At 39.5% G+C, this 25,571-nt stretch overlaps 1 protein-coding gene across 10 annotated transcripts in view; it reads right to left on the minus strand.

The window, feature by feature from the left end:
• Kif1b (kinesin family member 1B) overlaps nt 1-25,571 on the minus strand; it is a 137,396-nt gene that overhangs the window by 55,543 nt on the left and 56,282 nt on the right. For 5 of the 10 annotated variants that reach the window (XM_010628090.1, XM_010628088.1, XM_010628089.1 and 2 more), the window contains 8 exons: nt 22,798-23,009; nt 17,765-17,844; nt 16,249-16,324; nt 12,563-12,642; nt 12,046-12,152; nt 11,120-11,203; nt 10,638-10,818; nt 10,440-10,512 (listed from right to left, as the gene is read on the minus strand). In XM_010628090.1, the coding sequence (XP_010626392.1) occupies nt 10,440-10,512; nt 10,638-10,818; nt 11,120-11,203; nt 12,046-12,152; nt 12,563-12,642; nt 16,249-16,324; nt 17,765-17,844; nt 22,798-23,009 (893 nt within the window). Of the gene's footprint in view, nt 1-2,585; nt 5,198-10,439; nt 10,513-10,637; nt 10,819-11,119; nt 11,204-12,045; nt 12,153-12,562; nt 12,643-16,248; nt 16,325-17,764; nt 17,845-22,797; nt 23,010-25,571 lie in introns of those variants that run through there. The other 5 variants (XM_010628094.1, XM_010628092.1, XM_010628091.1 and 2 more) reach the window with 2 other exon arrangements.

The following is a 25,571-nucleotide window of genomic DNA, read 5'->3' on the forward strand; positions in this document are numbered from 1 at the left end:
TTTAAGGTAAACTCAGATCAGAAAGTGATATTCTTATTCATCTTATATGGGAAAACATTTTTAAGAGAAATATAGATTTAAAGTAAGGCTTGAAGATCCCATATAAGATAGAACTTTGTTAAAGAGAAAAGAACAGCAAACAGAAAAGCTTCAAGATAATCAAGTCCATGCAGAAATATAAAAAAGATTTGGTATGCAACAATCTTTAGACGAAAAAGCAATAAATTAAAGTCAAGACCAGATTTAATCACCATTAACTTGTTTCACTTTTCCCTCCTCCCACACAGAGAGAAATCACACTTTTAACAGATGCTTTCAACTTTTATTGAATGAGGACTTTTATTTTTTAACATTACAAACTAACTCACTCTTTCCGAAAAGGCAAGTCAAACACTCAGACAATCTTCAAGCATTGTTTTAAGAAACTGAGGGGGAAATCCACAGTTCTGTGATGAGATTCACAACTTCTTTTTACAGTAATAATGGGAGGAATTCCATTACATTTCAAACCTAAAGTGGTCCAAACTATACCTAGGACAGACTTCAAAATCTGGGAAAGATGACATAAACTTAACAGTTATGAACAGTGCTCATAACAATTTTGGCTCCAACAACATAGAACAAATGCTTGCTCTGTATTGTGCCCAAGAAGGTTTGTTCATTAGGTACAGCAGGACACAGGCAGCGTCCCTCCTTCCGGTCTTTAAGGCAAGTCTGCAAAAGGACCCATAGGGCACTGGTACAACAGCTGAGAATGGGGTGTCTATATAGCTTCCTATAGCTGTCTAACAGCATTGAACACAGGCATCAGTGTGGCAAATGCAGATTTGCTTCTTTTTAATCATTATCCTGCACCCGAAGCATGAAAGGTCACTTCAATGTAACAAAAAATCCCCATGCATTGCATTCCCAGTAAATAATTCACTGTGCTAGAAAGAATTAGAGGCGAGGGTAAAGGAAATGCCCTTTGGTTTAGACTTATCACAGAACATCTAACCCAAAGAATACTGTTTTGGTTTGCAAAACTACCAATTAATTAGGACTCCTTTCCATTCATGTTAATTTCAGATCATTGTATAATTTCACTAGTATAAGCACTTTTTTCTTTCATTTCACAATAACAGGTAAGAATACCTCAATAATAATGCTTTAATGATGACCATTTCCATTTTTGTCTTAAAGTATTTAAGCTTAGGGAGAGATATCAGATTTAAAAATAGAAACTGCAAGCCCATATTCTTAAGCCATGAATTACCTTCGCTGTTTTTGTGTGTTTGGTTGTTTTGGTGATACTGGAGATGGAAACCAGGGCCTTCACAATGAGCTACAGCCCCAGCCCTTTTAACATTTTTTACTTCAAAGACAGGATCTTGCTAAGTTTCTCAACTGTGCAGGCTGGATTCAAACTTGCAATTTTCCTACCTCAGCCTCCCGGAGTGCTGGGGTTACAAATATGTGCCACCACACCAGCTCCTATTAGCTACTTATTTAGATTCAATTATGTAACTTTATTCATTCAAAGTTATTCTCTAAGATGAGCATTTGCTCTGATATGCATAAAGGGCCATCTCTAGCAGTTGTTGAAACCTTGGCTCATTTCTTCCTGATCATCTGTGATCCTTGAGATATCTAAGCATTTCAGCAACACGAAGGCACAAAGATCAGCAGGTGAGGCACAAACGACAATCCAATTCTTTGGAATATCATTGTGGGCATAGTCCTTACCGCAACATACATTTGTACATGAAAATATCATGGAACTCTTTATTTCAGCATCACCTGGTCACCAAGAGAGAGTAAACCCCCTCTCACTGTGGGGTGGGAAAATATGCGGGCCTAGATTGTGTTATCACAAGTTAGGGAGATGAGAGCCCATCTCTGCTAGAGAGGTGAAAGCTTAGTAATTATTATTTTAATATGAGAACGAATTTTTCAACAAGAAACAAATAGCATAATCATGTCTAAAGAAGAATAAAGACAACTGCGGTTTACAAAAGATGCGCTGAAGTGACTGAGTTGAAGCAGCCTTTAGGACTACACTCAAGCCAGATGGCAAGGGGACTGTCACCCAATGGAGTCAACACACAGGGAGCATCACTCTCCCATGTCTTATCTGCCACAAAAACTTCTGCTGAAGATTAGAATGGTTCTGGCTATGGAAGCAAAAATATCCCCCAAAGGTTGAAGGTTGTTTTTTAAGGGAAAAGAAAATTAAAATTGCAAGCAACTTTCTGTGCATTAAGAAAGCATGTTCTTAGAAGCAAAGAAAAACATACTATAATTAAAAATAATGTGTCCTAATAAAGCATAGTGCCCACACACAAAGAAAAAAGTCACCACATAACCATAAACATAATCTTGAAGGCTTCCTTGAATGCTAATTGCTACATTGGCTGCGATTTCTCACACCATTTGGGAAACAAGCATTTGACAGATGATTCATGGGACTTAAAGGGTCTTCAGCACTGTGAAGTCAGGCAATCTCTGGCCCTTCATATTACCTCTTAGAAAAACTTAGGACACGTTCAAGAGATGAAAAAGGAGTAGAAAACTAGTCTTTTCTTCTCTTTAAAGTCAACCTTTTTTTTTTTTTTTTTTTTTTTTTTAGTGGATTCTCCAGTGAGGCAAACTGAGACCACAACACAGTCAAATGAGGTATTGAAACAATAAACGTTCATCAGGACTTCTTTCCTTGCTTGAGTGGCTGTGAGCGTTACTACTGTTGACTAAAGAATGGTTATTTATCACGTCCTTTACTCTAGACCTAACCAATGTTCACTTTTATTTACTACTTCATCAACCCCTAGAAAAAAGAAGCAAGGAGCCATATCTGGTAGCCGTCTCCCCATGTCCCACTGCTTCCTTTTCCCGCCAGTCATCTCCTTACAAACATATATACACTGCTCGAAGCACTCAGGTGTTTTGCTGGTAGTTCCGTTGACATGATTTTGGTGGATAGTGTATGTAGCGATACATTAAACTTCAAACTGTAAATCACAAACAGAAACCCAGACATAGCGCCAATTTAAAGATTTTGGTATCATGACAAATTTCATATGTATTGACACTGAATCAGTTCTCTATAAAATATAGAATAAGATGTGGAGGTTCTGTGGAAGATGCAAAGGTGTGTACTACAAAGTATGTCTGAAGACATTTTTGATTATGAAAATTCCAATCATAGTAAAAAAGAACAGGCATGGATGAGAAATCCAAAGCTGTGTCCACACAGCTGCATGTTTTTAAACCAATTTCTAAGATTTATGGGGAATAATAGACACTGAATTCTACGTATCAAATTCCCCTTTTGAATGTCTGCATAAATGAAGAGGCAGATCTTTCTGGCTATCAGCTCAATTTATAGGCACTGTAAAAGTGTAACAAACTTACACCCTAGCAGGACAAGTCGTGTAAGTATATATATTAATTATCTAGGCACCAAGGTAGGAGGAAAGTCTCAGAAAACATCTTTCTCATTGTTTCATCCAGATTTCCAGAAATGCCCACTGATGGTATACAAGAAAAAGGAAAGGTGTTCAAATGTTTACCAGTGTTTCACGTTTTAACAATATAAAACCAATGAATATCTGTAGGAACACAACATTAAAACCATAATGTAAATAATAAGAACTCAAAAGCCAAGGGTAGAACCAACTCAAATCATGACTAACATGAACAGTGCCTGTGTCCTCCACTATGATTTCAAGTTTGTCCAGTAGTTTATTTATACTGTGGTTTCTCGACCTGCTTTGAGGTTGGGCGCTGAGAACTGTCTCCGCATCCGTGGGGGTGTCACAAACTGGCTACAGTGGCCAGGCTTGTCAGTGTGCTTCTGACAGGGCCCAGACGCTCCACCCTCGGCCTGACCTCCAGTGTGGTAACTACAGTAAGCCTGCCGGTGCTGGTGCATGTGGCGCTTGGCCTGGAAAGTCTGCAGGTCGGCGGTGGGGTGGCCAGGGTGGGAGGGTAAGGATTCTGAGGAGGCAGATGCCAGGCAGCGCATGCTTTTCGGCTGGCCATTATTGAGAGAATTGCTTCTCCAGCGTAGCTGAGGTGGCTGCTGTTGAGTATTAATATGCTGCTTACTAACTTGGATGTGATCTTGACTTTGTGTGCCTTGAGAGCCCCAAGTGGATGAGGCATCCTTAGAAGATGCTCTGCCCCCTTTTTCTTGGCTCTCCTCTTTACCTGCTCTCCTTCCTTCTTCATCCTTGGGAATCCTAAGCTCAATGACCTCGTCTTCTGTGATGATGATATGGGTCCCAGGACTCCAAGAGTTTCTGTGTTTAGGGTTGCTCTTAAAGGGGAAGCGGGGCTTCCGGTTCTCAGGAGGGATGAACCTATGAGGCACGTTCTGCCGACGAAGCTGCTTTGTTATCTCCTGCTGTTGCAGGTTCTTAAATCGGATTTGCTCTTGTCTCATCCAGCGCAGCCGTCCCCGTCTGAAAGCTGGATCCCCATTCATCAGTTGGGAAACGCGTTCTTCTTTTCCAAGTTCTCTGCTGCCGTCATTCTCAGGGCTGCCACTAACACCAGCACCAATGGGCTCCTTTGCTCTGTGGTTTCCTTGGCTTTTCTGTTCCTGAGATCCAATCAGCGGCAAGACTTTCTCCATTTTGAGCATTTTATTTCTTAAGACTTTAATCTCCTCATCTTTCATATTATTTTGTTTTTTGACTTCTTGCAAAATATCTTCCAGTTTGTCTATGTGGACCTTAAGGTCATCCACATCCGTTACGCCTTTCCCACCAGCCATCATATCTTCAATCTTCTCATCCCCGACACCAACAGTGTCCCACACATCCCTGGCCACTGCCCTCCAAGAGTCCCGCTCATTGGGATCTTTCTTCCCATACATGGCACACAGCTCTTTCATCTTCACAATGGCCAAGGCTTCAATCTCCTGTCGACTGTGCCGGAAATCGTTGAGAGCAACCTCATAGCAAATCTCTTTAACAGCCTGAATCTTCAGGTCGGAGATGGTGACCCATTTAGAATCTTTACTCAGGCGCCTTCTTTGAGGGATCTGATACATTTTAATTGGTTCTCGTTTCTTTCCACTGCTAGGTAGGCCACATTTTTTAACAATTGTTTGTAACTTGCTAGGAGGTAGCTTTTCTCTCAGAGAAGTTATCAGTTTCCAGCTCTCTTCACAGGATCTCTTGTCAGAATCGTCCCCGCTATCAGAATCCGCATCCTTTGGAAAAACAAAATCAAAAAATGGCCCCAAAATAACCAAAATTAAAATGTAAAAAAGAAAATCAAGTTGAAAAAAAAGCAAGTAAAAAAAGGAAAAAAAAAAGCCTTAAGCAAATTTAAAAACCAAACCAAAAAGAAACTAAAAAACAAACCAAATTAAAAAAACAAAAAAATCTAAATGATGTGAAAGTCTATTAAGACATATGCATATGTAGATTACTGTTAATACAAAGAAAGATCTGTTTATTTAGTAGTCCTAATTCAAATTTCCACTTTCTGGCTCAAATGATCAATCTTTAACCGAATTTCTTAGGAGGGCTACACAGGGAGTGAATCTCCCACATGGCCAGTCTCAAGGAAACCCAGTCAGACCCCTGCCCAACACGTGCTAACAATCCATGCAGCTACCACCTCCATTTGCCTTGGTTATTGCTGTTGCTTCTTCCAGAATCTCCTTCCCACATGAGTGAGCACAGATTCCATACAAGAGGTGACGAGCAGGCGGATTAACAAAGGTTAGTAAGGCTACAGGATGCCAAGTTTGTTTAGCTTTACTAAAAAGAGCAGCCCTAGAAAAAAGTTAGAGGATGAGAAAGTAGAAAAAGAAGCAAACAGTGATGATGTTAAAAGTGCTAAGAATACCTATTAGCAGATCCTACAAGGTGCTTATTAACCAAATTCTTTTTGCTGGCAGGCAAAGAAAAAGGGCTTTGAAACTAATCTTTCTAGGAGAAGACACTGGATTTTCTATTTTCTTTTGTCAAGTTAAATTAATCTACTTCAATTGTACATTTAAATGTGCTACCCAGAGAACAAGGAAGCCCCCCCCCACAAAAAAAAGAAAAAGAAAAGAATCCTTGTAGTGGCTCGGGTTTATTTTTGTTTTTCACACGCTTAACCCAATAATATCTCACCGCCAAAGTTTTGAGATAAACTACTAGAACAAAAATTAAGCTAGCAAATATATTTCCACTTAAACATAAATTTCCCCAGGTAATAGCATATTTTAATAAATATAATTTAAGATATTTTTAAAATCTAGAAATCACTGGCACTTCTAATTATTTGAGGGATACACTTTTAGGGGACAACTCTTCCAAATGACACAAAAAACACAAAGATTATGCTGTCTACATGTAAAATGGATCCACTTAAAAATGTATCCCTAACTCTTGTCTTTCCAGCTGTCTGTGTACCACTACTTCTTTTCCAAAAAAAACTTTATGTAGGCCTAAAATAGCAGTCTCACTTTACAACAACATAGTTTTAAGGACTATTTGATTAATAACCAACAGTTCTTAACAAACACAAGCAAATTTTTCTAACTTGGATCTATATGAAAGCAATGCTGGCTTTAGAATTACATATAACAAGATTAGGAAAAATTTTTATTCAGGAAACAAAAGTTTCTGGGACAAGAAAATGCTACATGAGTAGTTTAAGATAACCTAGTAAATGGAAATATTATTAATAACCTCTTCTTGGTTGTGGTAACCAAAAATAGCTCTAGCAAAAGATTTTTAAAAAAGGAAATGTAACTGATAAATAGTATCTTACTTTCTAGAAAAAAGATCTCTATGTATAGTTACTTTCTAGGGAAAGAAAAACTGACAATAATTTGGCTTCTGAATATGAAGCTACTGCTATTGGTTTGTATTTTTTCTATTAGCCTATCAATAAAAAGGTACTAAACCTATTTAATAATCCTCATCTATCTGAGAACTTAACAAAAGCAGATATATAGCCAAATGTACAGATTCTGAATAGTTTTCTTTTCATTTTGAGTTTCAGAAAGCAGAACAGAGGGTGCAGGTGTGGCTCTGTGGTACAGCACTTGCCTAACACATACAAGGCCCTGAGTTCAATCCCCAGCACCACAAAGGGAAAACAGCAGGATGGCTAAGGTAGGCAAAGATGCTATTAAAGACATTACAGAAAAAGTATGACTTGAGAAGGTTTATTTGTTTCAGCAAACACATATAAGCTAAGTTTTAGAGAACATGAACAAGCTCTCTTTGATTGCTCCCTCATAAATGACAGCTATCATTTTTTCCTGGTGACTTTCCTTTTATAATTGCTTAGGGATGAAATGAATTTTATGTAATTTAGGAAATGACAACTATTCTTTTTTTTTAATGACAACTACTCTAATCACTGCTTTAATATTAGGCTTGAGAGATAAAAATTACATCTTTAAACTCTAAAATAAAAAACATAGAATCTACATAATTCCAAAATAACTCAAGTTAATCAGACAGCCATAATTTTGTTTTTAAGATACTGTCAAACTGACTAGAGAGTAGTCCTCTTTACAGTTAAATGAATCACCCTATCACATCGTGACCATGATACTAAAAACTTTACATAAGCTTTATGGACAAAGATACAAAGTCCTATCTTATGTCAAAAAACCCCAGGAGATTTAAAAATACTTAGATTCACTGATTACAGGGCTGGAAAAAACCCTTCTGCAGTTTGGCCATTTTATAAAGTCACGAAGTGATCATCTGTTATCATTCATTAATAAATGCAAAGCAAGTCTCCTGAAGAGACTCTGCAAGTTTATACAAAGACAAGTACTAAACCTGTGTGAAGATGCAAGCACAGAAAGGTAAGACGCATTTGGGGAACTATCACAGAAGCCTGTAAGCGCAAAGTTTTTTTGTTTTTGTTTTTGTTTTGTTTTTTTGAGACAGGGTCTCACTATGTAGTTGAGACTGACCTGGAACTCACTGTATAGCCCAGGCTGGTCTCGAACTCACAGCGATCCTCCTGCCTCAGCCTCCTGAGTGCTGGGATTACAGGCATGTGCTAACATGCCCGGCTAAACAAAGTCCATTTTTTAATGCTGACATTACATAAAAAATAATTACATCATAAATATTAAATATGTATTTATTGAATAATAATTCATTTGTATCCTATCAATCTTGATTTTAGCCAAAAGGCTAAGAAGCAATGTATCCTGTCAATCTTTACGCACAGGATATATGTATTGGTTAAAAAGTATTGTGTCATAAAAATACATTTTTTTAGGGACCAGGGATTTGACACAGTGGTTCCACTGGTCTTGCAAGCACAATGGCCAGAGTTTGATCCCTGGTACCAAAAACAAAAAACAAACAAACAAACAATTTTTTTTTTTTTTTTTTTTTTTTTGCTCAGTACAGTTACTGGTAGATAGGCTTTAAGATAAAGTGCTAGAAATCAGTTTCTCTTGAGGTCAAGAGACTTCAGTGGAACAGCCTGCTAGACTTTGGGGAAGGAAAGAAACTTCCTTGCTATGCAGAACTGGTCCTGAAACCCTCACTTGCTTTCAGATACACTGAACAAATGACAACCAGAACCTGATTATCTGGGGACTGAATGTTCCCTAGAAACTAAGCACATCTTAAGTGACGCTTGCTTTCTCTTTATTTAATGTTCACCAACTCTTGCCTGTGGACAGCACTAGGCACCATTATTCTTTCATGCCCAGTTTACTCAGTGTGGTCATGAGCCAGTAGCACTCGCATCACCAAAGAGCTTGTTAGAAATGCAGACTCACAGGTCCCTCCCCAGACCTCCCCAGTCAACATCTACATTTCCACAAGACTTTAAGGTGGCTGGAAAGCACTGTTTTAAAGGACAGGACAAGAGAAATCAAGTCAGAACGACCAAGTGGAAGCCTCAGACCTGTGACTTAGCAGGTGTTTAAGAGTGGGCAAGACAGCATTATTTTAGCTTTAATTTCTTTGACTATAAACTAGGGGTAATATTAAAGGATCTTACATACACAACACTTACCAAGGAAGGTTGTTTTAAGGATCAAATAAAATGAAAGATGTTAAGCTCTTTGTAAATTATTAAGCACTATACAAATATAAGACACTATTGTTAATAATAGAGCTTAATTATACCTGTCCTCGTTTGATCTCTCACAGACCATCAGAGGCATGTTGTTAGATTATACTACATCTTTAAGATAAAAGGCTCCTTCATGTGTCACAAACCTTTTAAAACCTAATCATATGGTAGCTAAATCTGTTTCAATAAAGCCAGTGCCAAGCAAGCCATATACAGAAGCTCTACCTGTAACACTGGCATTACCTTGTCTTAAACACTATCCTTACAATCCATATTTTTGGAGACTTTACTATAATTTCCGAGATACCAACTAAACGGTTTAACCCACTGCCCACCCAAGAGCTGAGATGGCCTGGAAAAGGCTGCTCTTGCTCAAGTCCTTGGCTTTTTTGGCCCATTATGCTATGGTCCCTTTTTCTCCAAAGCACCGAACAGGATTGTTTAATTTACATGCTGTAATTTATGTTAAGGAAAAAAGCCAGCACCTCAGCTTTCTCTCTCATGCCCCTTTATCTTCAAAGAAGACTGTGAATCTTGAAATATGAAGAAACCTCCTAAACTGTTTTCATGTTACATCAAATGAATGCCCAAGAGCTTCTTATACCAAGGCTTTGGTAACCAAAACAGGTTGGTTTTAAAAATAAAAATCTGCTAACAGATCAATTTACTTATTCATGCGATTCAGTTTCTATCAAACCTAGAAAGTCAATTAGTCTCATAAAATGCTAAAGCTATTAGCATTGCAGTGAGACCACTGACTTTGCACTCCAAATCCTTTCCCAACCCAGAGGATAGCAGCTCCTGCTTCAGTCTGAGGTGGGTGTTCAGCCCCTGTTCCCACTGTTACCACACATGCCACTGAGAACCTTACTGAGAATTCAGACTCCATGCAGGGGGACAGAAAAAGGATTAACACATGCAACTGTGCAGCAATACTTTTAGACACAGTTTAACTTAAAAAAAGAAAAATCTGCCCAGCACAAGAACAATCCCCAAGTCAGCCCAAGAGCAGAGAATTAGTACTATCAGGTGATCAGAAACAAAACCAAGGCAAACTCCATCAAATTCAACATTTAAAGTAATTATCATTAAAAGGACCACCACTGATGCAGATTCAAAAACCACTACCAAGAAGCAAAGGTACCAGAAAAACCCCACTTCCTTAAAAACACACTCAGTTGTGATAGAAATAAAGATTTGACTTTCAGATATAAGAGGCTCTATAGATAGTTTTCAGACTACAGCTACCAGGAGATTCAGTCCTCCACAAAGGAAATGAAAAGAACAGCATACAGCACCAGTGAGCCTGATATGCTCAACTGTGAACTGGGATGGGGTAGGAGCAGCTGCCCTTCCTAACGTTAGCAGACTCAGGACTCAGGAGAGGCTCCTACCAGTCTCTGCTGCTCCAACAGAAGGTCTGCTTCCTCCTTTTCCTTTTTGTAAAGGATCTCCATTTCCTGGAGCCTGGAAGGAAAAAAAACAAAACAAAACAAAACAAAAAATAATAAATGGTGAAATCATCAATGTTTTCATAAATGCTATTATGTTTAAAACAGAGCCACCTGGGCTACCTGTTACTTGTGCATTACCTTTTCTCCATCTCCTGTTTCATATCAATCCCTTGCTTCTCCAGGAGCTCTCTCTGGGCAAATGTCCAGTCCACGGGCTCGGAGGGGGTCTCAGCAGAAGGAGTCTTCTCCCGCTCAGCCCGTGCTTGCTCAGGGTGGTTAAAACGAAAAACATGGTTTTTACCCATGATGATACGGTTTCCTAGCACAAAACAGAAATACGATTAGGGAATCATTGATTGATTTTAAATACCCTTTCCTCTGTTGTTTCATTCTTTTGCGTTTTTGAGATAGCCTAGGGTAGCCAAAAACTCAGAATCCTCCTGTCTCAGCCTCCTGAGTGGCTGGGATTACAGGTATGTGCTACCCCACCCAGCCCTAAATAAATCTTTAATTCTATAGCATCTACTTTAATAATACAAAAGAGACAGCTTTTGGAAGGAGAGTTGTTCACACAAGCCATGTGTCCATTGCTGCAAAGCTCAAACATCCCCCAGTCTCACCTGAGCGGAGCTGAACGGGCTGGGCTACCCTCTTGCCGTTCACGTAGGTTTCTGAGCGCTCACAGGGCTCCAGAGTCACGATAACTAGGGGAATACAAACTCATGTCATCATTACAGCTCACCAGGATCAAATAAAGGGAGGTAGTTTCCTATCAGGGCTCAGGGAACTACAACAGATTCCAACAACCACACAAGTGGCTGAAATATCTATCTCTATGGGGCAGTTCCTTTTTGGGCACCAGAATGAGTCCCACAATATGAGGTTATATGGGGCTGTGGCTAAGATGAAACATTTGACTAAATGTGACAAATCTCAGAAGAAGCATAAAAGAAATATCTGATAGTTTAGTCAATAAAACTGAACACAGCAGAAATCTTAAGTATGGGACACAAGCAATAACCAAGAGCTGAAGATTACAAGCTAGTACAGTATTGTGGTTACAAAAGAATTACATACTAAGAAAACAAAGGAAACAAAAGGTTGGTTAAGAAAGAATAATAAGCCAGCTCACAAAACACCATGAGATTGTTGCTGTTTTGCTAATAACCTGGGCAAAAATCAAGACTGACTTTTTCTTTCCTTTTAGATAAAAATAAATTCTATTGGGTTAAGACTTGAGGATCTTCAAATCTCCTATTACCCATGGTATTTATTCTTCTCTTATTTTCTATTAAATAATTAACATTCAGGACCAAGCCTAATTGCCCCTGTCCTGCTCAGTTCCTGGCAGTGATAAAAGGGGTCCTTTTGTCCCTATTATTTTCATGGAAAACCAGCTTGTCTGTCCCTGCATTTATAAGCAGCCCAGTTCTCTCTATTTTCAATAACAGATTGTAGCACAACAGAGACAGGGAATGCCACATCTTCAGGATTTCTCGACTATAGCAAGCAAAGTTGCTGGAGAAGTTCCAGCCAGGAACCTCACCTTCACCACTGTTGCTCCTCTCGCTCCTGAAGATGCAGTGCTCCTCTTTAATGTGGGCCCCACTCAGCACTATGTCCTGACGCCGGTCAGCATCTGCTTGGCCGACCCTGAACACAAGAGAAAGTGTTTCCCAGGGAAATTCTGACACGAAGAGCACTTGCAAACAATGAACCTCTTTCTCCCAAAGACTGTCCTCTGGTATGTACAAAAAAGGTATCGTCTCCTTTTTGCTTCTGAGAGCAAATGGTATTTTCATATGTGGTCAGCCTCTCTCATGAATTCATACAAGTTGACAAAAAGGCACAAAAAAATACTTAGGGTCTTCTAGAGAAAAATTTTAAGTGGTTCCACTTACATACATAATTTGGAGAGAGCAGAGAAGACAGTCTGTTATTATTTCAGACAGGCGAAACAGCAAATTGTTAGAAAATAATTTCAGTAACTTCCCTTTAGTTATTTAATCATTGAACATCGAGGAGAAAAGACTATTAAGTCACCAACACAGAAACAAACATACCTTGTAATCCCATCCTTGATGTAATAAAGCAGGCACTCAGACATTAGTGGGTCTTCATTGAGGTTAACAAGATGTGGGGTCTGGAAAAGATTACAGCTGGTCAATTTGGAGCACTGCAGCAGCCACGGGAGCTGCAGGAGGCCGGGCTTCTCAGGCTTTCAGATTCCCTGCAGGCTCCGAAGAAGGGATTTTACAAGGAGTTACAATTCCAGTGTACAATTCCACAGTGAAGAGAAAACAGGCCCCTCAGGCCTCCCCAAAGGGTACCAAAGCAGTCTATTTAAAAACATGAGTTCTGTGATGAAGAACAGGACCCAGCTCTTGAGAAGATCCCAGCTTAATGAGAACAAAGGAAAATTAAAACACACTGGTTCTCTAGATGGATTAACCACAATTTATGCAAATGCCTGGGCACAAACTTAAAAAAAAGATTTGATTTTTCGTTTACTTTTATTAAAATTCCCCCACATCCCCTGCCATTTCCCTTTATGATTTTCAACAGTTCTTCCATGGCCCCAGGCATTGACTTTAGTTTATTAGTCTTTACCCTAAGGAAAAATTTAAATATTAAAATTACTGATATTCAATAATATAAATATCTTCTAAAAATATTCATTTAATTCTGTTTCTAAATTTTTTTTAAAAAAACAACCTTCTTTGGTGAAAAGATCCCACTGGAATTCAAAACTAAGTCACATGGTCCTGGGGCCAAAATCTACTCAAGACAGTGCCAGCAAATGTGTAAAACTAAAGGAAGAGTCAGATAAGGGGGTAAAGAAATGGAACTGCAAAGACAGTTAAACGGAAATTAGAACATCCTCTGAATCTCCACCACATCTATGCCTGTAGTCTACGGTATGGCTGGTCTGGGAGAGTCAAAGCCCTCTTTGGGCAGAACCCTTACGACAGCCTCTGCAGGATACTATCTTATAAAAGAGAATCTCAAGAACAGGTTCCACATTGAGTTTGGATGTGGTCTGTGTTACATTCCTCTCTGAGGAAGTCCTGAAAAAATAAAGCAGCAGGGTGTGATGGTGCACACCTACAATCCCAGCACTAGACAGGCTGAGGCAGGAGGATCCCAAATTTGATGCCAGCCTAGATCACACAGTGAGTTCAAGGCCACCCTGAAATCATATGAGACCCTGTCTCAAAAACAAACAAAAAAAGGAAGCTAAAGCAAGATGGGCAAAATTAAAGCAAGAAAAGCTTTGAAAGCAAAGACCTCAGTATGGAATCCTGTACTGTTTATATCACAACACTGTTGAATTATTTAGAATTCATATTAAATATCATAATGTTTTTACAAGTTGTTAATATTTCCCTCACAAAATGTGTATGTGTGCATGCGTTACACATGTGTGTGCCTGTGTGCTGAGTGAACCCAGGGCCTGTCACATATAGCAGGGAAGCACTCACTCTACTGCTGGGCTACATCCCAGCCACTCCTAGTTTTAAGCACTGAACATTATGAAAGACCTTCAGATATGTGCAAAGCTACCCCACCAAACCCATACTTGCTAAAATCTGTGCAACTGTAATATATTTGAAAAAATACGTGTTACTGAAGGAAACTTTTAAACTGTGAAAAACACTGACCTTTATATAAATATAAAATAATTGTTCTAGTTCTGTTGCCCATCAGTTGGAAACTGGATAAAGAAGATGTGGTTTTTCTATAAAACAGAATATTACTCAGCCATAAAGAATGAGAAAATAGATTCATTCATAGGAAAATGGATACATACTGAAGATATACTCCTAAGTGAAATAAATAAGGCACACATGTGTAAATACCAAATAGTTTCTCTGGTGTGAATAATCTGCAATAATACAGAAGATCCTAATAAGATTACTGACATTTAGAAATGGGAAGAAAGGAGCTAAAGGTATAGGGAAGGTGTGATTGGCAGGGGAAGGGTAAAAAGGGAAAAGAAAAAAACGTGAGATAATGAAAAGATGAAAATAAAGTGGTTGTAGATGGGGAGAGGAGGAGGGGGTGAAGGGAGGGTAGGGACAAGGGGAAAAAATGAGAACCAAGACCTGTTATGTAGAGGTACAAGATCCCAACAATGAATGTAACTGTACTGTACCCCTAAAATGTACCAATAAACTCAATTAAAGCTGAAAAAAATTATTAAAGAAATTTGATAAAGTTTTAACAACTAAATTATAAATTAAGGTGAATAAAAACTTGTTTATCAATGTAATATGTATCTAAAGTGCACTTAAATCAATATTTTTTGTTGAAAATAATACATTGAGGGCCTGGAATTTAGCTCAGTGGTGCTGCCACCTGCCTCACAAGCGCAAGGTCCCAAGTTTGAACCCTGATACCAAAACAAAACAAAAAAACCACCACATTGGAATTTATTTTTTTAAAAAATGTGACCATGATAAAAATACCTAACCAAAAAAGTCCATACAAAACACACAGGAATATTTCATACTGTATCCTAAGTACCAACTCAAGATTCCCTCCCTGCCCCTCCTACCTTAGGAGAAACCAGGTCTGTATCTACACTTGAAGGTGCTTAAAAGTCTCTACTGGCCAGTTTGAGGTCACATAAAAGGAAGAATCACTCATTAGTGGTATGAAATAGATACTATGTATATCAATGTATGTTCTATTATTGTACATAAACACACAGAATAATAATTTGATACTGTTTTTTTTTCTTTTTTTTTTTTTGGTTTTTTTGAGATAGGGTCTCACTATGTATTTGAGACTGATCTGAAACTCACTATGTAGCCCAGCCTGGTCTCAACTCACAGCGATCCTCCTGCCTCAGCCTCCCAAGGGCTGGGATTACAGGCGTGCGCCACCATGCCTGGCTTGATACTGGTTTTCCGGTATCCAAAATAACTAAGAAGCTTCACAGTTTAAAAAGTTATATTACTGCCAGGGATTTAGCTCAGCGGTTCCATTGCTTGCCTTACAAGCTCAAGGTTCCAAGTTCAATCTCCGGAACAGAAACAAAAATAAAACAAAACAAAAAGTTATATTACTATTTTAATTAGCTAAAAAGGTACCAAACTATTCTATAACTACTCTTATAACTATAATTATGTAAGCAGGAGAGTAACTAACCATTGGAATCATTACAAAAACAAAAACAAAAACAGAGGAGTCTAGAAAGGACTAGAACTGTTTTACTCAGTACAAGGTTGTAAATAACACAAACCATGGAAGTAGTATTTTTCTACACAAATCTGAGCAGCTGAAATTGGTTCCCAAAAGTTATAGAGCAGGGTTGGAGACTTCTCTGAGCAAATCTACATAGAAAGTGTAGTCACACTGAAGCAAGATGTGCTAGTTTAGGATGGGAATTTAAGAGAAAGCAACAATGAGATGACCAAACATACAAATTGTGGCAAAGGTTAAAGATTTACTGCATGGATTTTTTCTTTTGTAAACATGATAGGTATTTTAGAAATAGACTGTCCTGTACTACAGCACTGTAAGATAAAATCAGAAACATCTGACATTAAGCCAAAAATCAAGGTAAAAGCAGAGGAGAAAATACCACCCCCGAGAAGACGTGAAGGGCCCCACTGACCAGGACAATTGTTTCTCTTCTGGAAGCCAGGGGGCCTGGCTCTTGCGCTCAGGGCCTCATGGATAGCAGGCAAATGCTCTGCCACTCAGCTCCATCCCTAACCCTGAACAGTCTCTGGCTTCCTACCTTTTTAGGTGAGAAAACCCCCAGCGTTCCTCCATCTTCCCGAATGGCAACGCCCATCTCAGCCAACAAGGCCTCTCTAGAAGAGAACAAGCACATCAGAGCATCAATGCCAGAAGGCCAGGTCAGTCAGTCTCATACGAACAGAAAGTAAAGCATGCAAAGCAAAAAAGCACTGGCCAAGTCTCAAGCTGACAACACAAATGTGGAATAATGCGCTTATCTCATAGTTAGTGAGAAATTATTTTTAAGAAAAATAGCACATTCAAAATAAATTAAAGTATGCTTCTGTGTTCAAGTTTTCTTTATCCTCACAAGTACTCTGTCTCAAGGCCAGCACAGTGGTGCACACTAGTGATCCCAGCACTCAGGAGGCTGAGTCAAGAGGATTGGTGTGAGTTCGAGGACAGACTGGGCTACATAGTGAGACCCTGTCTCAAAACAAACAACAAAAAAACAAAAACAAAAACAAAAAAACGAGCTCCATCTTAGGCTGGGGGTGGAGCTCAGTGGTGGAGTGCTTGACAAGTCAAGGCTGAAGGTTTGATCCCCAGCATGTCTCCTCTCCCACTTTTTTTCTCTTCTGCCTTGGAAATAGATACTAATTCATAACAACACATATTAATACAAAAAAAGCAAAGACAGTGATACTCCCTTAAGGCTATGTGTCCATTTGGAAGAACCATTTCTCTAGAACCTTTCCCTAAAAAAGTGATCAGAAAGTAACTTAAGTAAATGGAGTACGGTCTATAAATGTGATTTTCTCAAATGTTATTTTCCTGCATCAGCTCTCCTTTTGGTTCAAAAATCCTGGTTTAAAATCTCCAAAATAAACAAGAATCTTTTGTGGGATGTGGGCAGGAGGGGAGCAATGCTGAGGAATTGAACCCAAGGAGTACTGAACTAAATTCCCAGCCCTTTTTATTTTGAGACACAATCTCACTAAGTTGCCCAGCTGGCCTCAAACTTACCATTCTCCTGCCTCAGCCTCCTGGGTAGCTGGAATACCAAGTGCACATCATAGCACTCAGCTAAAAAATTCTTATTGTTTGTTGTATTTACTGTATCTGTACATTAAAACTCACTTTGGCCTCAACTTCTATGAAGGGGAAAGACAGGAACTGATTTCCTAAGTATCCATTTACTCCAGCTGCAAGCTAAACTATATCTTTCACCAAAGAAGTTCTAAAAAAGGATATTCTGAGAGACTGTAGTCAGAACAGCACTTGGTCAAAGGCAGTCTAGTTTCAGCAAATAAATTCTTTCACCCAGTATGTTCCATTTTTATTGATCCTTAGCAACATGTATTATGGCAACATTAAGCACAGAACCCCTAGAGAATCTTTAAACATGTGGTTCACATCACAGTTCATGTCACAAGTCACTTGCCAGGCTGGTTTCTATTTTGTGCTTCAGGAGAAGAGGTTGTTTTTAACTTCTACTTCATCTTGTCTTACCATAAAAGTAACCCAAATTCCCTAGAAAACTTAGAAATATTCCCAGATTTTAATGTTCTGACCTCTCCATTCTGATGGCTTCTGTTTTTCGAAGCTTCTCTTCCCAGGTTTCATTCAGCTCAGCGATGATCTTCTCTGATTCCTAAGGAGGAAAGTACACCGTTAAAGTGGGAGGATCTTTGAATATCACATACACTGTCCAGGAAGGAAGGGAAGAAGCAGAAGATAGGAGGCAGAAGTCAATAAAGATTTTTAAAAAATATATACTATAAGAATCCTAAAAACTAATTTTAAAACTAAGTCAGCCCCAGCCATGTAAATCCTTTAAGTCTTCCTAGAAATACCGAATAGCGAGTCTGTATGTGTGTCATGCGTGTGTAGGTGGAAGAAAGGTAGTATCACCACCCCCAAATGCAAGATGTTTTATCTGACAACCTCTTCTATAAATGAGTAAAGTTCAGAAGGAAGTCACTGCTTCTGTCTCACAGTAGTTTCACTATTCCACAATCCCCTCCCTGCACAGGACCCAATAACCTGGATGCAAGGATTCAGTATTAAATCTCATGTACCCACTGAAGAGACCATTTACCAGTCACCTACTGAGTGTTTATTACATACATAAATATGCGAACTAAAATGATTCCTGTTCTTGATGAGTTTTACTATATGCTGATTTATTCATTCAGTAATTGCATATAACCCCACTACATTGAAGCCCCATTCCAGGGAACTAGAGATATGGTAGGGAGAAATTCCTACCTTCTTGAGACTCACTCTCTAGTGAAGAGACCAAGGCAATGTTCATCAGTGAGTATACAGCAAAGGACAGTGGTAAGTGCTCCGGAGTGGGGGAGAAGCAAGAAAGGGAAGAAATGCAGGAAGAAGGGAAGTGAGGCGGTCCAGCTGTGTGAGCAGAGATAGGGGAGGACAGATGCTGCCACACAGGTGGGGGAAGAGGGAGGAAAGGGCCTGGAGTTTTCTAGGAAACAGTAATGCTGTTCGGAGGACTGAGAAAGGGTTGGGGGCACAGCAGGACAGTGATCTGTGTGCTAGACCAGAGGCATTCACAGATGTCTGTGGGCTGGTGAGCTGAGGAAGACCCAAAAAGAGGATGGGCATACGCAAAGACAGGAGGAAATGCTTCTCATGAAAAGGAAATTAGAAGTCAGACAGTGATGGTGGTGATAACAGTAGTGATGGAAACCTCATAGCGATTAATGAGGAAGTCTTACAGGTCCCAAAATACATTACCACATGATTCATTAACAAGCTACTGTAAGAAACCTCTGGGATCCCAACACATAATTATGTACATGGAAAGAACAGTGACTGGTATAATACAGCACCAGGTCTGGCAGGAGTCTTTCCTAAGCACCTAGGAATGCTGGGTTCCCTTGTCCCTCACTCATATCATGTACATCTGTGTCTCTAAGTATTCGTAGCACAAAGGGTAATACACTATGTTTACAAAGCCAAACAATGTCTTCTTGATGATTCAGTTAAAGAGAGAGAAAAATCCACAGGACAAATCAAAAATGTTTTTCATGAAAAAAAATGGCAGAATTAGAGCTGGACATGGTGGTGTACACATGCAATCCCAGCTACTTGGGAAGCTGAGGCGGGGGACTACAAATGCAAGGGTAGTGTGGGCAGCTAGGGAGATCCTGGCTCAAAATAAAATTTATTTATGTATTTGTTCACTTTTACAGTACTGAGGATTGAACCCAGGGCCTTCAAACTAAGCTATGTTCCACTTCTTCGATTTTTTATTTTGAGGCTTGGTTTTGTGAAACTGCCAGGCGTACAGCCGGGCTTGGTGATGCATGCCTGTAATCCCAGCACTCAGGAGGCTGAGGAAGGAGGATCGTTGTGAGTTTGAGACCAGCCTGGGCTACATAGTGAGTTCCAAGTCAAACTCAACCACACAGTGAGACCCTGTCTCAAAAAAACCAAAAAAAAAAAAAAAAAAAAAAAAAAAAAAGAAAAAAAAGAAAGAAAGAAAGAAAAAAGAAACTGCCAGGTGAGACCTGAATTGGCGATCTGCCTCGGCCTCCCAAATGGCTGGGATTACAAGCCTGTGTGACCACATCAGGTTCAAAGTTGAACTTTAAAAGGCTCAGTGGTTGAATGCAGGCCCTACCATGTGGGTTCGCCAAATAAACAAATATATATATAATTTAAATGTTGATACGTAAGAGGTTAAATGCTTACTACATGGGCCACTCCTTGAAGCCATCAGACAGCCAAGGTTTTACCGTACTGAATACATAAGTGACTTATAGCAGCCCTAACTAAGGCTGCTTACCACAGCACTTGCCCTCCCTCGCCTGCATTTGCAATGGGTATTGGAGGGCATTTATAGACTAAGCCAAAGCACTGGCACAGTACTGACTTCGATGCCAGACTATAAACCCAGAGCCATCACAGTGGCTGCAGTGACATACTTAAACCGCATGAAGCCAGGTGTGGCAGCACATGCCTATAATTCCAGCACTCAAGGAGGCGGAGGCAAGAGGATCAAAAGTCTGAGTCCAACCTGGGCAACTTATCAAGACTTTGCCTCAACATTTAAATTTTTTTAAAGAAATTTTTTAAGGGCTAGGAGATATTGCTTGATGACAGAGCATCCCTGGGTTCAATCCCCCCATACTTCAAAGATAAAACAAAACAAGGCCCGACCTTATTAAACAGGAAAGCAAATCAAGGATACATACATGTCTAGTTAGCCTGAGCTGTAACTTAAAATGAAAAGCAGTTACACAGCACTCACTCTCTTCTCAAAAAGGGTTATAGAAGGTATTTCACAGATGGAAATAGGATATTCAATGACCAAAATGGGAGGAATGTAAAATGAGCATACTAACAACCGATCTTACACCAAAAAGGAAGAGAGGCAAAGGGAAACAAACTGTTAGGAAAATGAATTTACCTTCTCTATTTTTGTTTTCCATGAGAGCATTTCTCCCCTGCAGTGTCATGCTTTAGGACAGATCTTGAACATGTCTGCTACGTGTGATCCACCTGCAGCACTGACATGCAGCTCTGCCCAAGGCGTTCTCCCCATTCACAAAGAGCAGAACTAAGGTGCTTATGCTCCAGTGAACCAGGGCATTGCACTCGAAACAAAACCACAAAGAAGTCACTTTCTCTCTAGAATAAAGCTAGGGAGAATGGAAGATTTCATTTATGGGGCTTAAAGGAGAATTAAAACAGAGGGATTTATTTGCTGATTAAAGTAATATGATTTTGTTTTGTTTTAATGGAAGTAGGGAGGTGGGAGGAGAACTCCCTCGGGAGCATTATTCCCTGGAAACTATTTAGAAGACACTGGGTGACCTAATTCTTAAAAAGCTTAGTTAATGTCTTGATTCCCAACATCTGACATTATTTCCAGTTGGTTCCACTTGGCATTTAGGGAGATTTTCTCCTCTGTACTAAGATGAATGTCAGAGGAAGAGTAATCTCATTTGTGCACTAAGCCTTCTACTAAGCAAAGAGTAAGAGTCAAACTCTGCAAAGTAAAAGAACATTTTATATTAAATAGTAAGTAGAAGGTTTCACTTCTCCTTCCCACAGAGGCCCCTGCTTCCAATCTGGCTCTGAACAGAGGCCAACACAGTAACGCACTCCCTGACACCTATTTGTGACAAAATTCCTGAATGAAGACACCTTCCTGCATAAGTTCCACTAAGGTCTTTAGGAAAACCTCAGTCAATTTTACCAGCGGCAGAATTTCCCCTGCAGCTTGCAATCTTGAGCGGAAAGATTTCTTACTCCCTCTCCCTTTGCTAGGCATTTCAGAACTTCACTCACTTTCTGAAGGAAGAAACAGGTCATTATTTTTATTTCTGTAGCACCTTCTTTTTGAAGTGAGTAAAATGCCAAGGGCAAAGGTGGGATGATCAAGAAAGAAAAAGTAGAAGCCTGGTCTTCCTATGAAATTGCTATCAGCCTCACTTGAAAACTGAAATGAAAGCAAGTAACATCTTCATTTATCGAGATTAGTTCACCTTTAGTGGCGAAGGCTGGGCAAAGCTCTCAGTCAGTGCCTGTGAGTCCCAGGGGACAGCAGTTTGGGACACTGAAGGAAGGCAAAGAGCAGGCCGGCTGCCAGCATGGCTGAACTTGCCAGATTTTTAAAAAGTTTGTTGGCCCTCCTTACCTCCCTTGCACACCAAGGTCAGGAGGGATGGAATAAACTATCTTCCTGGAGGTGACAAACAGGGGAGGAGAGATCACTTGATGCCTCTCTTGTGTTATCTGATGGATGGCAGGCTTTGGGGCAGCTTGTCTCAGCACCAGGGTGACACCTGCCTTACCCTCACTGTGGTCCTTGAGGGGAGGGAAGAGCTCTGAGCTGGAAGGCTTTGCCACTCCTGAATTTCACACCATGGAGTGACTAGACAGAACCTGTACAGCTTGCAGCAAAGCTGGGGCCCTGGGCACATGACCTGCATCATGGCCTTGGACCCCATGTGCACCAACAGCACAGGAGGAAAAGCCCTTCTGCTCCCATAATCAGAGGGCATCAAGGCTTTCTGTGAATTTCCAGAAGATGTAATTTCAGGTATAGCTGAATCAACCTGGTATAGCCTCTCAAGCATGCAAGCTGAATTGTAGTTGTACATTAAGTTTACTAACAGAACGGTTCTTTGAAATTCTACCTTCAAACAAAACCAAGTATTTCTAACTAATTATTTCTTTTAAAAACTAAATTATTATTATTATTTTTTTGTACCAGGGATCAAAATCAGGACCATGTGCTTGTGAGGCAGATGCAGTGCCAATGAGCTAAATCCCCAGCCCCAAAACTAAATTTCTAATGGAATAATTTCACTGACTTATAAGTTACTTCAAAATTAATATATATTATCTACCTATCAGATACTTTGTGACCATCTTTTAGATAGGTACATATCTACCTATCATTTACTTTGTGGCTATGTCACACATTTTAGTGAAGAGAAATTAACTACCTAAGCAGAAAATTCCTTTTCAAAATACTTCTATGAGTTAAAGAGTTCTCCATGTACTAAGTCAAAATTTCAGTGACTTTTAGTACTCCTACCTTGTTTTCCTGCCAAGAATCACTTACCTTCAGGCGCTCAATGGCTTCCTCTCCTCCAGGTGTAGACATGATCCTCTCCTGAATGCTGCTCACTGATGTCAGGCCCACCTGACTACTGAGTGAGCAGGAAGACGGAGATGAAGTGAGGGACCCCATGGGTGCTGTGGAGAAATTGCCAGGGCGTTGATTCTCAGAGGCTAGCAAGTATCTATGCTTATTGTTCTGAAAATCTTTCAGATCTGGGAGACAAGGAAAGAAGGGAAGGCAGAAAAAGAAGGAAAGGAGCAGAGGAAGGAAAAAAGACAGGAAGGAACACCAGTGTAAGAGAGGGCAGCATTAAAGCACCAAGACAATGACACTGTAATACAAAAGATAAGTTATGACTATTCTAGATGGCAGTTCTAAAACATGTCTTTTAAATGCTGGTGTCTTAAAGGTTAAGAATAATTTCTGAATCTAGAAACTAAAAATTTCCAGTGTGAATTAGCACTGTATCTGGTAGGGGGTAACCAGAGCCACAAAGGCCCCTGGCACTCTCCCAGGAAAGCCAGATGACACTCTCCTATCCTACTGCTCCACATCTACAATGCCTTCAGATTCACACTACTTTAAAATTCTAAGGGTCTGTAACAGTAAGGAGAAGACAATGCTCATTTACCGATAATAATCCATACTGGCCTGGGCCACTATTTTATGGAATTCAGCCAAAAATTTCCAAGGAAATATTACGGTTAAAACATGGGCTGGGGATACTTAGTAGTATCCTTTGTATAACAACATTTCAACATGCCAGAAGATTTTTTAAATATGTCTTAAAAGGAGAGGTAACTGCAGAATGAGAGAGGAATTTTGTATAAGTCTGGTTAAAAATCAGAATTTAGGCTGGGGATTTAGCTCAGTGGTTCTGCTGCCTGCCTTGCAAGCACAAGGACCTGAGTTCGATCCCCAGTACCAAAAAAAAAAAAAAAAAAACCCAACCAAAAAAACCCTCAGAACTCAACAGTTGCCTCAATAGGGAAGAAAAATTAGCAAATTGCTATGCTTTGGTGTAATTTCCACTCATCTACCGTGGCAAAAAAAGAAAGACTGATTATTTGCTAACTTAAGCAAACAACAGTACAACCATGGGATCATTGGCAAGCTTGCTTTCTAGTATGATATGTGAATTTTAGGGACCAAGTTTCACTTGCTGAAGTCTCTTAACAGAACTGTAAATTTACTCAAATTTAGTTTTTTAAAAGCAACAAACAAAAAAATTCATTAATTTGTTTATAGTTTTCTTCTTTAGTCATCCTTCTCAAATGAACACCAAAGGTGCATTCATATTTTTACATTGGCTCATTTTAAATTGAGAAAATCTATACTGCTTAAAATTTGCACAAAAACTAAGATATGAGGTAATACAAATAACAGAAAAATATTATTTGTTCTCTCTAGGTCTACTCATCTTTACTTTTTTTTTTTTTTTTTTTTTTTGGTACCAGGGATTGAACTCAGGTCCTTGTGCTTCCAAGTCTGGCAGCGGAACCACTAAGTTAAATCCCCGGCCCTACTCATCTTTACTATTTAATTAAAGATAGCTCTATAAGCCCTTTAAAGCCTGCAGTTGCTTCAAGACAGTTTGAAAACCACCATCTGTAAATATAGAACATAGGAAAATAAGCAAAGAGGCATATTTTCAAAGGGGAATTGGAACTACAGCAAAAAGTCAGCCACCACATGATGGTGGCAAGGTGGGAAGGGGAGGATGGATGGGATTTAGAAGGTCCAGTGGACACATGCAAGCCCTGAAAGGAATTAAAGAGTAAATCAAGCGGAAACCAAGAATTACTCAGGACTGCCTTCCTTCACAGATAGGGAGTTAAAACTTAGTCATGCAAAGTTTCTCGGAAATGCCATAGCTGCTCGGAGGTCAGTAGCAAGATAGCAACAGCAACTCTGAGCACAAAAGCAAGAACAAGAAAGCATCTTTTCCACACCAGTATCATTCAACTTTGGAAATCTCAGACAGAGCTGTGCCAGTCCAAGAGTTATATGTCTTACTAGAACATTCCAGGGTCTGCAGGACCTAACTCATCACAACCAGGCAATGTCTGGGTTCTCTTATGCACTTCCCTATTATCTGATGTGTCTAATTGTATGGAAAAAAAATCAATATGAATCTTAAAATTGATATCCAACCAGGATTATTCATGTCTTTTAAGTTAATTCCTTTATGAGTTATAAAGGCTAAGCATTTATTTCCTCATCAACTTAATGCTACATACGGAGATTATAATGTAGTGTGATCCTTCATAAAATGACTTCATTGCAAGTATATATTTTAGACTCTTCAGTTTTTAAATCTTAGTGTCTTTATGAAAAGAGGGGGAAATACTTAGCTAACCATCCAATAAGTTGAGGCCTAAGATATGGAGAAAACCAACTTAGCATAAGCAGAGGGAGGGCTAACCTAACACAGAGTGCCTCCATCCAGCCAACCAGAAATGATCTTGTTCATTATAAAAAGACCTGCAATTACAAGGTTAACTGAAAATGAATTTTCTATAAATAATCTGACCATGAAGGCAGCAACTACAGGTGCAAGTAAAAAAAGTGTTAGAAAAAAAGCAACTACCCAATGGGACCCACAGAAATCATGGGGCTTGGGAAACTAATCACTCTGGCTACTGGTAAAAGGGGCACAGTAGAAGCCTGCCTCAAGCCGTGTCAATCAGAGGCAGAACTGAGAGAGGTAATAATGCTGAAGGTGCCTGAAGAGGGAATGGTGCATTAAGAATACCCATAATGTGAGCTGTCAG

The sequence above is a fragment of the Fukomys damarensis genome, unplaced genomic scaffold, assembly GCF_012274545.1.
Source record: "Fukomys damarensis isolate Sample0158 unplaced genomic scaffold, DMR_v1.0_HiC HiC_scaffold_23, whole genome shotgun sequence".
Lineage (NCBI taxonomy): Eukaryota > Metazoa > Chordata > Mammalia > Rodentia > Bathyergidae > Fukomys > Fukomys damarensis.